The 15607-nt window shown below is 36.2% G+C and overlaps 1 protein-coding gene across 1 annotated transcript in view; it reads left to right on the top strand.

Annotated features, from left to right (window-relative positions):
* The first annotated feature begins 5776 nt into the window (after positions 1–5776).
* Positions 5777–15607, top strand: part of LOC126753250 (uncharacterized) — a 40520-nt gene continuing 30689 nt past the window's right edge. The window contains exon 1 of the mRNA XM_050464517.1: positions 5777–6322. Coding sequence (XP_050320474.1) covers positions 6235–6322 — 88 coding nt within the window. The 5' untranslated portion in view covers positions 5777–6234. The remainder of the gene's footprint in view (positions 6323–15607) is intronic.

Below are 15607 nucleotides of genomic sequence, written 5' to 3'. Positions count from 1 at the left end.
CTTCTATGAAAGAGACTACACTTCGTAGCCGTACGCATACCGTAACCTTGCTAGCAGCCACTTCTGTCTGAAAATCACTACAGTGATCCGAGGGTCCAAAGCTAAGTTTGACAGAGAACTCCTTACAGAAAACTTCCCCTACAACCTTCGTGCTTAGCTGCGACTCTTCTCGAAAAAGCTCACTAGGTCACTTCTGTAGCGACTTGTCCCTATCCCCATCTCGTGAGTCCTTGTTCATATCTTTCAGCTTCCCTCAGCCGAAATTCTAATTTTCATTAGACTTAACTTCAAATATTTCGAATATAGTATTTACATGTTTTCGGTCATTCAGAAACATTTATCATGAATGAAGAAAATACAGAAATAAGGAAATCTACTTTAAGTATGGATTCTATATCATCAGTTAAAACTTGCATTATTGACCAAAATATGGAGTCCAGCTTTATTTGTTCAATCCCTTTTAAACCAAAGTTTTAAATGATATTAGGAATATGTATAACTTCATCTCCTGGCCGAACTTGTGAGGCTTAAGAGTGTTCTTCCGGAGAGCAAAAAACGAGCCAAAACCAAAAAAACCACGCCAAAGCCGCTCAAAATTCAAGGTGATACACATTGTTTTTTCGATATTCGTAGATTGGTGTATCATCAGTTTGTTCTGTATGGACAGACGGTCAATAAGGAGTTCGATTTGGCCGTACTGAGGCGTTTGCATAAGCACAGCCGTCGAAAATGGCCGGAATTGTGGAAGTACAATACATGGATTTTACACGACGATAATGCACCATCGCATCGAGCCACGATTGTGACCGAATTTAAAGACAAAAATCCAATGAATACCATCGATCAACAACAGTATTCATCAGATTTTGCTCCGAGTGATTTGTTCTTGTTCCACTCGTGGAACCCGTTTTCAGTCGATCGAAGAGGTAAACAAAATTCGATGAATGATCTTCAGCTCCATCGCAAAAAGTGCTTATGAAAAGTCTTTCGAGGACTGGAAAAATCGTTGACATAAGTGTATTACATCTGCTGGGGATTATGTACTTTTAATACGACAAAATAAATATTGATGAAGCATTAAATATTTTGCGTTGTATTTAAAATTCCCGGGTATTTTTATATGACAATGTATTATTATTTCAAAGTATTTTACTCGCTCTCTTTGCTATTTACAAATTAATTTAGTTGACTCAAACTTATTGTTGTGCCAAAAAAAGAAGCTTATCTAATAGCGGATATCTCGTGAAGCAGCCAATTTCACGCGTTGAAATATTTAAGGTGTGCTTACAACAACTATTTTGACCAACAAATGTATTTCTGTGAGTGCGTCTTTTAGTCAACGCACCACCAAATATACAAAGCGTTGCTGAATGAATGCTCCGAGTGGATGTCCTTGCGTGCCAAACTAATTTTGTTAGTCGCTCATTTATGATTTAGAATTGAACACCTGGGAATTGTGGTCAAATGAGTCGCAGCTAACACATAGTAAACCAACTCAGAAATATCTCTCGCAGGTGTCATTTGTAAAGCAGTACAACCTTGAAGGGCTGCAAAAAGGACGCTAGTGTCAGGGAGGTTAGTTAGCGCATAGTTAGTACAAGCTGCAGCGCCTAAAACTAGAGCTGGATGTGTGTGTGTGAGGGCGCTCGTGTGCTAGGCGTGCTGCCAGCGCTCGTCGTGCATGTGTGGCAAGGGGTCATTGTCATCGTGGCGTCGCGTTGTTGAGCGCCTGCAACTAGACACCGAAATGCTAGCGCAAGTGCATTGGCAGCTTTCCTTTCGGCTGGGTGAATGAGGAGTTTGTGTATTGCTTTCAAAAGTATATAGTTTTTATAGTCTACTGCTCGTTACTTTTTACTATTTATTGTCTTAATTTCAGCGTTGGTCATTGTTGTTGCGCCATTATGATGTGAGTTTGAAAGGAAAGCGCTAATGTTGTTTGGGTGTGTTGCACTGCGCTTTTAGGGTAGTTCCTGCTTATTTGTTATTTTTTTTGTTTGTTTAATTCCTTTTACTATGCATTTCCGCTTGCAGCTGACGTTATTATCTGAGCCACATTTGCAGTTGGAAATGACTTCAATGGCCCTAACTGTAATTTAATAGACCACCACACGCAGCGTCGAACGTGTTTTTTATTTACTTTGGCGCATTCATGTTTATGACAGAGGAAATGCAGATGACGCGCTGCTGTGTTGACGAGGATAATCATTATAATGCACTAAAGTAACCCGTTTACGCTCCTTTCATGCATACTGTATTTAAGTATATACATACATACATATATAGAAATATTATCATGATAAATTAAAAAAAATTTGTTTTGCTCCTTCATGAAATCGCTCAAAATTTGGTCTTCTTTCAGCGATCGTTCGACCCCAATCTTATGCCAAGGTTCTTTCATAGGGGAAATGGAGCGAATCAGACCAAAAAACTGGCTTTTAGATATTGTTGGTTGGAAAATCTATTATCGACCTAGGTGATTAATATGCTTTTGCATCACTTGTTTATAGATGAGCTCACTTTGAATGTAAAAGCAAGTTTTAATTCGAGGATAAAGGAATTAGGCAGTTGGAACCGGACAGAATATGGACATAGCGCCATCCTAAAACAGCTCCTTCTTCTTTATTGGCGTAGACACCCGCGATTACAGCAGAGTTTACAACAGCTCGACAGTCGATCTTCCTTTTCGCTGCTTGGCGCCAATTGGAGATTCCAAGTGTAGCCAGGTCCTTCTCCACCTGGTTTTTCCAACAGAGTGGAGGTCTTTCTCTTCACTGCTTTCCCTGGCGGGTGCTGTGTCGAATATTCTCACAGCTGTAGTGTTTTCATCCATTCGCTGTTTTTTCACGGACCTATGTTAATTTCGTGGTCTATTTCGATTAGCTCATCGTTTCATCGATTGCGGTATTCGTCGTTGCTAACGTGTAAAGGACCATAATTCTTCCGCAGAACCTTTCTCTAGAAAGCTCGTGATGACGACTCATTGGATGTTGTCATCGTCCATGCCTATGCATCATATAGCAGGACGGGGATAATGAGTGACTTATAGAATTTGGTTTTTGTTCGTCGAGAAAGGACTTTACTTCTCAATTGGCTACTCAGTCCGAAGTAGTGGCAAGAGTTATTTCGCGTTGAATTTCAAGGTTGCCGATTTTGTTGGTGTTAATGCTGATTCCAAGATACACGAAATTATCTATGACTGCGAAGTTATGATTGTTAAAAGTGACGTGGGAAGCAAGTCGCAAATGCGATGACTGCTTGTTGGATCATAGGAGATATTCCCTCTTGTCCACGTTCACAACTAGATTGTACGTTCTTTATTCAGCTTTGCAGCTCGACTTGTTTTCCCCAGCAGTAGATTGAAGAAGTCTCACGATAGGCCTTGTCTGAAAACTTGTTTGGTATCGAACGGATTGGAGCAGTCCTTCCCGATCCTCTTGGAGCTTTTGTTATTGCTCAACGTCAGTTTACATAGCCGAATTGGTTTTGCGGGGATACCATATTCAGACACAGCGGCATAAAGGCAGTTCTTTTTCGTGTTGTCAAAAGCAGCTTTAAAATCAACGAATCGGTGTGTGTTGATTTTCTTTTCACGGGTCTTTTTCAAGATTTGACATGTGGTGAATATATGGTTCAAGCCTGAAGCCACAGTGATAAGTTTCATTCAGTTTGTTGGTGTTGGGCTTTCATCTTTCACACAGTCCGCTTGATAGAACCGTATATGCGATGTTTAGGGGGCTTATCTCACGATAGTTGGCGCAGATTGTGGGATCTATATTTTGGTGGATTGGATAGAGCACACCTAAATTGCAATTTTCGGCTATGCTTTTTTTCGACCCTCCATACTCCTTATCAGTTCTTTGCTGCCGTATTTGAACAGCTCGGTCGGCAATCCATCGGCCTCCTCCGCTTTGTTGTTCTTCAGACGGGTAGTTCAAACAAATGAGTTGAAATGTTTGTGGTCTTATTGAGGACAAATTATGTCTCAAATAATTTTGAGAAATGCTCCCGAGTAGACAGTCTTTGGCCGAAAGTAAATATGGTTCTATACTTATACCCGACAGTCGTGGGAATAGATCTTAAGTCCTTCTTATGATTTCCGTCATTGGTCGACTAATCTCAACCAAGAAGTTGATCGGCTATATTTTAAATTACCTCCTTTTCTTTGACACACCTGTACTAAGAGCTCTGCGTTGGCTTTTAACACCAACAGAATCATAGTTGAAGACACTCTCATGGCAAAAACTCTTTTATAAACTCAGAGTAAATTAACCGAAAAATTGTAATAATCAGCTGAAAAATAGACCTATGGTTAGAGGACCTCGCTTTTCTTTTTTTCCAATTAACATTGTTTTACCATTCTCAGCAATTATTTTCCAAAAGTTTCGTTGATATAACTTAGAAATAACTTGAAGTAGTAGAGTAAAATATTTCTTTTGTCACTCTCTATTCAGGTGTTTTACTACCAGATTTTTGTTTTTCTCAAACGAGAGTGATCTCCGATGATATGACAATTTGTTTCGTTTCTGTAGCTTTATATTTTATGTTGTTTAGTCATTGACAAGTGATATGAACTTCGAAAATCGGTTAAGCTGTTTTTTTGGTCTACCTTTTCCATTATTAAAGTGATTGATCCTTACACAAAATGTCAAGAACCCCTGCAGAAATTGGCAACATAATAAAAAAAACCAAAGAAGGAGAAATACGTAGCTAAATGTATAGGTTTTCCTAAGCTATGTTTGAGACGAGTAGTACTATAAAGGCAGCGTGAATCAGCTGACAAACTCAAACATCTGTATCTAATCTGGCGGAAGTACATACTTCACATAAAAAACCTCAATTTGTTGAAGGACATTTTGAGATACGCTGAAGATAGCTATAGAAATTCGGTTAAATATATAGTCAAGGTGTCAGCCTATGCTTTCTGCAATGTAATGTGTTCTTGTATGGTCTCAGCCTTTCTTGCATAAAACTAACACTGAAATCATTAGTCCATATTTCTTCAAAAATAACATTCAAATACAGCCAACAATTTACCTAACGATAGAAGTTTGCTCCGATTGTTCTTTTTGCAGTGCAGTTACATGTTGGTCCGATATGAGCGTTTCCGACAAATGAACAGTTTCTTGGGTACAAAAGGATGAGTAAAAAATTTCAGATCGATCACTCTGAGGGTTCAGTATGTATAAGTAGTAATTAAGTATATTTTATAGGGCCTCCGACGTTTCCTTCTGGGTGTTAGAAACTTACTGGCAAACTTAATATACCCCGATCAGGGTAAAAAATTAAAAAAAAACACCCTTAATCAGTTAATACTTTCTCAAACGTATGCCCATACACCAAAATTCGTAAATTTTGAGCTCCCATACATATGTATGTATATCACAAGTTGTTTTCACAACAACAATCAACCATAGCATAGCATAGCCACAGCTGATTACGATGTTGTCACTGCGTCGTCGTCGTCGTGGCCGTCGACGTCGTTACTGCCCAGCGACGCAGCTGCGCACGCTGACGCCATCCTCATTGAGCGCCTTTGTGTGTGGATTTGGAAAACAACATAACTATCGGTGGCAACGTATACCATCGTAGCACCGAAGCAACAACAAATACGAACAACACAATTCTGTCTGTTCGCGGCAGCGAAATACCGCCAAGTTGTAAAGGCAAAGAAGCAAAGAAAAAACCGAACTGAACTGAGTTTGAGTTGTAGTTGTTTGTAGTAATATTTATCAAACGGCTCCGTTACTATTTCAGTTTTTATCGAATAGTCGCATAGTCACAACGTGTCCAGAGTCCAGCTGTATATTCCAGCGCGACAAATATTACGAAGACGACGCGCCAATTTCGAGATTTCAGTTCTTTATCAATAACAAGAATAAATTAAAAAATTTATAAAATGCGTTCGCAAGTTTTTTGTTTTTGTGTGGCGCTTCTGCTCATTGTTTGCATTCTTTAATTGTTGCAAATGCAGCAAGATATCGGCGCACATGAATCCAGTAGAAGTTCCAAACCCCCCGCATGAGTTGAAGTCGTTTAAAAGTGAAAATAAATCCCTAAAAATATCCACTAAAATGTAATTTTCAAATAAAGACCGTTAAATAACTAGTGCGTAGTTGTCCACACCTCCCTTAAAGTATCGTGGTGAATTTAAAATTTAAACCTTCCACCCCGCAAAGTAGACTCCATTCTAACCGTTACTACCTTGTCGTGTTCTGTTCTGTGAGTGCTTCCATGAAGATGAATGCAAAAGATGCTGACAGCAGTGAGGAGTCGCCTTGGCAGACTAAAGAGTCTCAAAAGCAATTGACTAGGCTGGAGTGTAAGTACCAAACTATGTATCAAGCTAAAGTTGTAATTCTTGCCTTTGGTTTAATCTCAATTATTATTAAAAATATACTTTGAAATAACAAAAAAAAACAAAAATAATAAAAAGGTATTTGTAATGTTTTTCCACATGATTTTGAACTAGTTTCTTTTCTAACTTGGGTGGAACGATGGGTTCTCAATGCTAAAGTCTTTTCTGAATGGTTGAGAGATCTTACAAGAATAATCTAAAAAAATTCTATAATTCCTATGAATTTTTCTAATAATCGGTTGTATGAGATATATGTATATGTTATAGTTGTTAAATTTTCTTTATTTTCACTGTCATTGTTAAGTATGTATATACATATGTATTAGAGGACAGCTCTGCAAAATTACATGCGCTTAGCTTTTAATAGAAGGCAAGATACCGGAAAAGAGAAATCTGAATAATCGGTTGTCTGGGAGATATGTCATGTTGTTATTCAAACAGGCCGATCAATAGAATATCGAAATTCGCCTAAGTACTAAATTTCGTTCGGATATCTCACAAAATGACGAACAAATTTTTATAATCTCTAAAAGATAAGCTTCGTCTTTAAAATCACTGGCTCGAAACCGCTTTTAGACCCATAGTCTTCTATGCAAAGTTGTTCAGAATGATCCGTGGAATATTTCCCACATAGACAATTTTATGGAACAAAAATCGACCCGAACTAATGTAATGTATTAAATAATTGTAAGGAATACTAAAGATAGTTGGAAGGACACAAAACCATTTGGTAGAAAACTGTAACTTGAGTAAAAATTGAGATATTCTAATGGAACTTGGTGTTTCGTGTGAGTGAGGGTGACGTGAAACGTTATTAAGCGAAAACCTAAAGGGTATCATAATTAAGCACTAAACTATGGTAAAAAATTGTAATTGTGGTTTGGAAATTTTAAAAAGTGGACGTGGCCCCACCCTCCAAATACATATGTATTAGAGTGATTCAAAAGAAAATTTGTTTTTTTTTTCGTTTGGTACTCGGAAAAATAGGCTCCTAGACACCTCTAAGAAAGCCTCTCCAAACATGAGTTTTTAATTGTAACGGGAAGGTCCTCCTACATACAGTTTTCTATTTTTTCTTATTGTCAGATAGAAAAATTTATATCTCGCTTCCAACTACTTAAAAAAAATATCTTGTTCCTTAGGTTTTGTAGGAAATTGAATGCTCTACAAAAAAGCTTTTATATGATTTTTTCGTAAAAGATATTAACAGTTAAAGTTCGATTATTTTTGGGAAAATTTTTTATTTCTTATGAATTTTATAACTCAATGAATATCCTTAATACGATAGACACGATATGAACGAGAAAATTATAGATCTAAAAGTTTTACACTAAGAGAATATACCGAAATAGGTATAATTTGTAAAAATTATGTATGTTTGTATAAATTTTATGTCACAAAAACCAAAACTAAAGCGGTCATATATCTATATATTTTAAGATATCTATGTATAATATATAAATATTTCTCAGTGGCTGAGTCAACCCAATCAATTAATGAAGCCTCACTTTCCTTCACAAATTAAGCATTAAACACTCATAAAAAATACATATGTACATACTACACATACATACATATGTATGTACATGTACCCAACCGTTTGTAGTTGAAATTAATAGAATTGTGTGATCTCATAATTTAACGAGCAATTTGAGAATTGCGTATGAATGATGGAGTGGTCCCGCTTTGGTGCCGTTAAGTTTACCCATCACAGGTATTAGGTAAGGTAATTAATTTACAAATGTATTTTTGTTTACATAACAACAAATACAAAAAGACGTTGATTTTTTCTGTTTTCGTTTCTTCAGCCAGCGAAAATATTTATCCATGAAAATCAAATTTTGGACATGACAGCGAAAATCTGGGTGTGAACTAGAAATAAATTAGCTCAAAAGTCGCTTTGTTTGTTATGATAAATTGAAATTCAAGTTAAAGCGTGTCTATTACAAGCCACAACAAACTAAGACCAACAAATAAGAATTTTAATTTAAACAAATTCGAAAAACACCAAAGAAAAATAAAAACAGTGGCATGTCGGTTGAGGTAGACAATTTTATAAATTTGTATAGGTGAGTGTAGATATTATGTATGCATTTATTAGTGATGTAGATTCAACTTTTGCAGTAGTGAAATTTTCGGGATTTCAAAGTAGCAATCCCGCAATCTGCGAGTTTGATAATTACTATTAATTGGAATCGACATTAAAGCTTGAGTTTTCGGAAGTAAAACGAAATATGTCACCGTCATTTGAACGAAATTATAGAAAAATCCCAGATGAGATTCAAATGCAAATAACGAGAAAATTTTATTTACCTTTAATATTTAGAAAAAAAATTCCACTAAACTGTGACATTATGTAAAATTCTACTTACTAACTTTTTTCGGCAAATAATGACAGTAATGAACTAGATATTTCTTCGTTTCATAAATGGTTAGACATCTTATTCCCGATTAATTATGACTTTTGTTAACTCGAAATCTCCATAAACCTGGTAACGGGCTGACCCTTCAGAGGTTCCAGTTTTTTTTTATAAGAACTTGATTTTGATCGTTAAGTTTGTGTGTCAGCTATATGCTATAGTAGTCCGATTTGAAAAATTTCTTCACATATTGCAATTAATTTCAACATAGTGATGAACGTTTGCAGTGGGAAGTACCTACAGGGTGGCACACGAATTGTGCCACGAAAACAAACCGTAACCGATTTTTAAATCAATGAATTTAATTTATGTATATTTTCTTATTGTATAGCAAATTCTATTTTACTATATACATATAGTATGATGGGTGAAATTGGGATTGCCTTAATTATCGATTTAGTGGACTGCTTCATTTCAGTCAGACTTGTGGTTTTTGTCTTGTATAACTCTTGCTTGACTTAACCACATAATAAAATTCTGGTGCAGTCAGGTCAGGCGACCTTTGAGCCAGAGGAGTTTTCAGCGGAGCTCCGCAATAACCGGTCTGACTAACTATGCAGTTGCTCCATCTTGCTGAAACTAAATGCTAGTGAAACGGATACGTCTTGAACAAAGTTCTGGCTGCCCACTGTTAGTTACTGTTAGATCGTTTCCTTCAAAGAAGTATGGCCCGACAATACACTTTGATAAAACCGCACCACACAATTCGTTCTGGGTGATGTTCCGTATCGTGGATTATTTCTGGATTTGATTCACTCCATATAACCATCTGACATAAATTGGCAATTTACAAAGTTGTTGTCTTCTTCGGCCATTTCAATAATTTTTTGGGGAAATTCAAGGGGAATAGGCAAATTTGGAGGGTTGTTATTCAAACTTTGTACGGAAACAGACTTAAGTCATCATGTATTATCCGTTGTAATGAATTTTCGATGCAACAGCTGCGATTGTTTTTTCAACACGAACTTACGGATCTCGATCCAGATTCGACAAACATGTTTACTAACCTCATAATGGTCCATCTATCGGGAAATCTCGCCGAAATCCCGTTTGAATTTCCTTTGGCCATAAATAACGGACTGCAAAGCATGGCACCGTTGCAACATCCAAACCCCTATTTTCTGTTCTCTGATCTCAAAAGAATGTTTTTTGAGAAGAAATGTTCGTCAATTGAAGAGAAAATCGCCGAAACTGAGCTAATTGGAAGCAAAAAAACTATAGGCGATCAATGCCTCAATTTCTTTAACTTAATTGTTTGGAATTGTAACCCTTTCGTTTCAAAAGAGAAAATACCGAAACATTAATTTCCTTCGCTTCCTTTGATTTTATTTATTTATAATGTATTCCCATACATTAGTACACTAACTTTTTTCTTTTTAAAACATTTGGAAATACAACCAAAATTCAAAAGCCCGGGGGACTCGGGATATTCATCCATATCACATATTTATGCTCCGTTGAAAAAACTTCTTCAAACAAAAAAAAATAACAAAAGTAATCTTTATGCTATTATAAAGCTTAACATACATTAATATACTCACCATTATTATTAAAGCATATGATTTATAGCTGTTGCTGATATGTATGTATGTATGTATTTGAATATATTTGTAAATAAACTTTCATTTGACCGCCAGTGTGTGCGCCTAAGTAACAAACAGATGGCGTATTCGCTTTGGCACTAACAATGACTTTGGTGCCACACGATCGATGACGTCGTCGCCAGTGTTGAAATGTTGCTCCGAAAACTGAATGGAAATTAATTGTAAGAAAATAAAGCAAATACCCATACATACATAAATGAACACATATATATGTACGTACATATATATTTTTGCATGTGTGTAATTTACATACATATTTGTTTATGGGAAGAATATTTTATGCGGAATAAAGACTACAAAACCACACAAATAAAGACGAATGTTGTCATCACCGTTTTATTTTTAAAAATACTTACATATTTTTGTGTTACATATTTACATAAATTATTGTAGGCACATAAATTTTCACAAAGTTAATCATTAAATCCGGTTGTTTATGCGCATTTACATGAAAAAGAAAACAAAAGTTTAAATTAGAAGCGATATAAAGTCGGAATATTGACGATTTTTGTTAAAAAAAAATTTAACACAAAGCATACACACATGAGGGTGTCCGAAATAAAATGAATAAGATCGACACACATATGTAGATATGTATGTACATGTACTCGATATCTTCCAAAGTATGGTTTTTTTAGAACAAGGCCTATAAAATACCAAAACTCATTCAAACTGAGCCCTAAGTTAGCGATCCTTCCATATGTCGAGCGTTTTGTTAATTAAACATTTTGAAAAGAAACCTATCAGAGTTTAAAAAAGGAAGCCATTTTTATTGTATATATCAATAAAACGGGTGATCGAAGTAGATTTACTTTTTTCGATAGCCTTTTTTTGACAGATTACGCTTGAGTCGTCTCATGACAGCTTTCCAACCAAATTTTGTTCAGCGATGAGGGTCATTTCTGGCTCAATGGCTATGTAAGCAAGCACCGTGAAAGGATTCAAGAGCTGTGACAGTGAAGGTCATATTTCTCAAAAACTATACCAGTGAGAACGTAACCATCAATGGGGACCATTATAGCGGCATGATAACCGATTATTTGATGCCTGATGTTGAAACTCGTGATCTCGGCGACATTTGATTTCATCAATCAATTGATTTATTAAGAGAATACTTCGGTGAGCTGATAATTTTACATTTCGGTCCGGCCGATTAGCCACGTTGGACCTACAGCGTATTGGTTAATACGAGTTAATACGAGGCCGGTTTAGGGAACTCCTCAACTATCGACGCTAACCGGAGAGGTATAAATTGATAGATAGATACATGTAGGTTATGAGTCCCGTAACCTTTTTTGGATACATCGATGGCTCGAAAGCGGTTTTAGAGCCATAGTCTCTTAGGCAAAGTTGGTCAGAATGATCCATAGAACATTTCCCATAATAAATACATGATTTTATAGAGAAAAATCGGCCCGCACTAATATATGTACATATCATTCCAATCATTGTTGATAACATCCGATTAATACCTCTGGAGGAGTTCGAGACGAATATTCTGTGAAAAACATATTTACGAACTGTGTATAGAAGTCAACGCAATTTGTTGACTCCATAGTCTCGAGTCTAGTCTAAATGGCTTCACTTAAACAATAGTTGGGTTAGTGCACGAGAAAGCGGCTTAAATACCGTCTTGGTTACTAGCTTGTTGGAGATTATAAAACTTTATTCGCTGCACCTCTGAATATTTAAGCCAGAAATTAAATTATTATTAATATTAAATGTATATACAGGGTTTTCCAATAAGAGTGATACGATTTCTTAAAAAAAAACACACTAATTTTTAAAGAAATTGAAATACTTTTTATTTAATGTTTAGTAAAATCGATACAATTAAGTTCTGAGTATAACATCATTCAAATGGCCTCCACGACTTCTTTTGCAGGAACGAATTCGATGAACCCAATTTTCGTCCTATATTGACTTCTAAAAATTGAAGAGAGTCTGGTTTATTGCTAAACACTAATGACTTCAAACAACCTTACATGAAGTAGTCTAATGGTGTTAAATCACTTCTACTTGGAGGCCATACAACCTTAAAATTTCTTGAAATAATCGTATCTCTAAACTTTCTCACAATAATTCGGTTGTTGCATATACTGTGTGGCACGTAGACCAGTCTTCTTGCCACCAGATGTTGTCAAGATCAACTCCTTCCAATTGCGGCCAAAGAAAGTTGGTTTTCATCAATCTATACCGCTCGCCATTGACAGTAACGGTGTCATCAACTTTATTTTGAAAGAACGGACCCATGATTCCACCAGACTAAAACAACAGCAAAATGTGAGTTTAGTTTAATGTATTGTTTGTTCATGAACAATTTGTGGATTTTGTTGGCACCAGAATCACCAGTTTTGGCCCAATGGCCTCAGTTCTTGAGTGAGAAAAATTTTATATGGATGCAAGCCCAATTCCTTTCTCAAAATCAGCCAGTTTGTGGTATGAGTTTCTTGAGAATGCCTTGAAATCGGCAAAATTGCAGTCTTCCGCAACAATTGTCTGAACGGCAGCAATATTTTCATTACTTTCAGCAGTTCTTTGTTTTATTGGGACTTGAACATTATGTAAAGAAAATGTACGCTCGAAATTTTCAACAATTCGACGAATAGCGAGCACAGGTGGACGATTATTACGACCATAAAATGGCAAAAGCGCACGAAAAGTTGCAATTGGAGAACGATTATTTAGATAATAAAATTAAATAATTTTTCATGCGTATATCTTTCTACGATGAAATTGAAAACATTCCTGAATAAAAAATTACAGATCATGTATTAAAAGTGGACGAAGCGACACTTATAAATCATATCATCCTTATTGGAAAACCCGGTGTTTAGGAAAGCAAACTATCAATACAAATGTTTTATTCATTAGTTGCGAATAAGCTGAAAAGGAATCCTGCATGGTTAGCTGGCCGATATCCTTTTCGACTGCCACATAAGTACATAAGTAAGTAAGTACATACATTTCCATCAATAGGGTGTATGGGAGAAGTAAGTATGTATATGGAAACATAATGAAGAGTAAATTGGCGCCACTGAGATTATTTGGCTGATGTTAAAATGGGAGCGGTGCTTGAACTCTGCGGCACCAATAATACAACAAAGTTAATATTGAGGCACGTGATGTATGCTCGTCGTTAGTTTTTCATGTGGACGAAAGAATACACAATGAGTGAAACATACCGTGAATCGTTTTTATATAGGAATCTGAGAACGTTAATAAAGAACTTTAAATTTAAATAACGAGGATTTCTTGTGAATACCAGAATTATATAATGTTTAGTTAACAACTTATTTAGTATTTTGCACATTTCCAAATGAATGCATTTGGAGATACATACATTATTATATATGGTATACATTTATATGCAGGTATCTATATATTTCCTTGTTTTCCTCTAAACGACGAAGCATAGCATTCCACTCTCAATCAAATTAACACCTGTTGCGCTGTCACTCACTTGCAACAAGAATCTAGATAATAAACCAATTACATTTCGAAGGATATTCGCAGGCAATACCAAGTCGTACATTAGCACGCGAAATTTTGTATGCTCCATTGAACTCGCTTTTCTGTCGGCAGTGAAAGGACATTGTGTATGCGGGGGTGTTCGGACCGAGGAAGGTAAAACTGTGTAAATATTTAAATGTACTTGCAAAAATAATTTGCTCAATGCAAAAGAAAGTAGAATAGAAAAAAATTATTTGCTTGAAGGCGTGTAAAAGTAACGGCACTAGCTCAGGTCAAGCGAAACGGCTAATTGAAAAGAGATGCGTCAAAGTAAACGACGGAACGGTTAGTCTAACTGGGGATACAAATAAAATTTTACGAAAACAAAAGCAATAAAAAAGTATTCACTTTACTTTGTATTTATTTACGTATTTTGCGTGCCGAACGGTAAATAAATTAACGAAGTGGAAATACTTATAAAGAACAAGTAAGGAAGGGCTAAGTTCGGGTGTCAAAGAACATTTTATACTCTCGCATGATAAAGTGATAATCGAGATTTCATTATCCGTCATTTACATATTTTTCAAATACCGTATTTGTGTAAAGTTTTATTCCGCTATCATCATTGGTTCCTAATGTATATTTTATACAGAGAAGGCATCAGATGGAATTCAAAATAGCGCCATATTGGAAGAAGGCGTGGTTGTGAACCGATTTCACCCATATTTCGTACATGTCATCAGGGTGCTAAGAAAATATTATATACCGAATTTCATTGAAATCGGTGAAGTAGTTCCTGAGATATGGTTTTTGGTCCATAAGTAGGCGACGCCACGCCCATTTTCAATTTTTAAAAAAAGCCTGGGTGCAGCTTTCTTCTGCCATTTCTTCCGTAAAATTTAGTGCTTCTGACGTTTTTTGTTAGTCGGTTAACGCACTTTTAGTGATTTTCAACATAACCTTTGAATGGGAGGTGGGCGAGGTTATTATCCGATTTCTTCCATTTTTGAACTGTATATGGAAATGCCTGAAGGAAACGACTCTATAGAGCTTGGTTGACATAGCTATAGTAGTTTCCGAGATATGTACAAAAAACTTAGTGGGGGGCGGGGCCACGCCCACTTTTCCAAAAAAAATTACGTCCAAATATGCCCCTCCCTAATGCGATCCTTTGTGTCAAATTTTACTTTAACATCTTTATTTATGGCTTAGTTATGAAACTTTATAGGTTTTCGGTTTTCGCTATTTTGTGGGCGTGGCAGTTGGCCGATTTTGGCCAGCTTCGAACTTCGAACCTTCTTATGGAGCCAAGAAATACGTGTACCAAGTTTCATTATGATATCTCAATTTTTACTCAAGTTACAGCTTGCACGGACGGCCGGACAGACGGACGGACAGACAGACATCCGGATTTCAACTCTACTCGTCACCCTGATCACTTTGGTATATATAACCTATATCTGACTCTTTTAGTTTTAGGACTTACAAACAACCGTTATGTGAACAAAACTATGTAGAATACTCTCCTTAGCAACTTTGTTGCGAGAGTATAAAAATATGTAAGGTATTAAATTTGAGTGGAACCCAAATTATGCCATATTCACGTGAGTTAGTTAGGTCATTGAGCGTTTTCATTGCTCACGCTTAATCAATTTGGCTCAGGCAATAGATTGATTTTGTTTTTGAAAATTTCGAAGCAAATGAATATAGAGCCTAAGTTTGAGAAGTGAACGTTGGGGTATATATACGGGTAAACAAAAAACAAAATGTAA

The sequence above is a fragment of the Bactrocera neohumeralis genome, chromosome 2 (genome assembly GCF_024586455.1).
Source record: "Bactrocera neohumeralis isolate Rockhampton chromosome 2, APGP_CSIRO_Bneo_wtdbg2-racon-allhic-juicebox.fasta_v2, whole genome shotgun sequence".
Taxonomy (NCBI): domain Eukaryota; kingdom Metazoa; phylum Arthropoda; class Insecta; order Diptera; family Tephritidae; genus Bactrocera; species Bactrocera neohumeralis.
The sequence above is the reverse complement of the archived record's forward strand: the minus strand, read 5'-3'. Positions and strand labels throughout refer to the sequence as shown.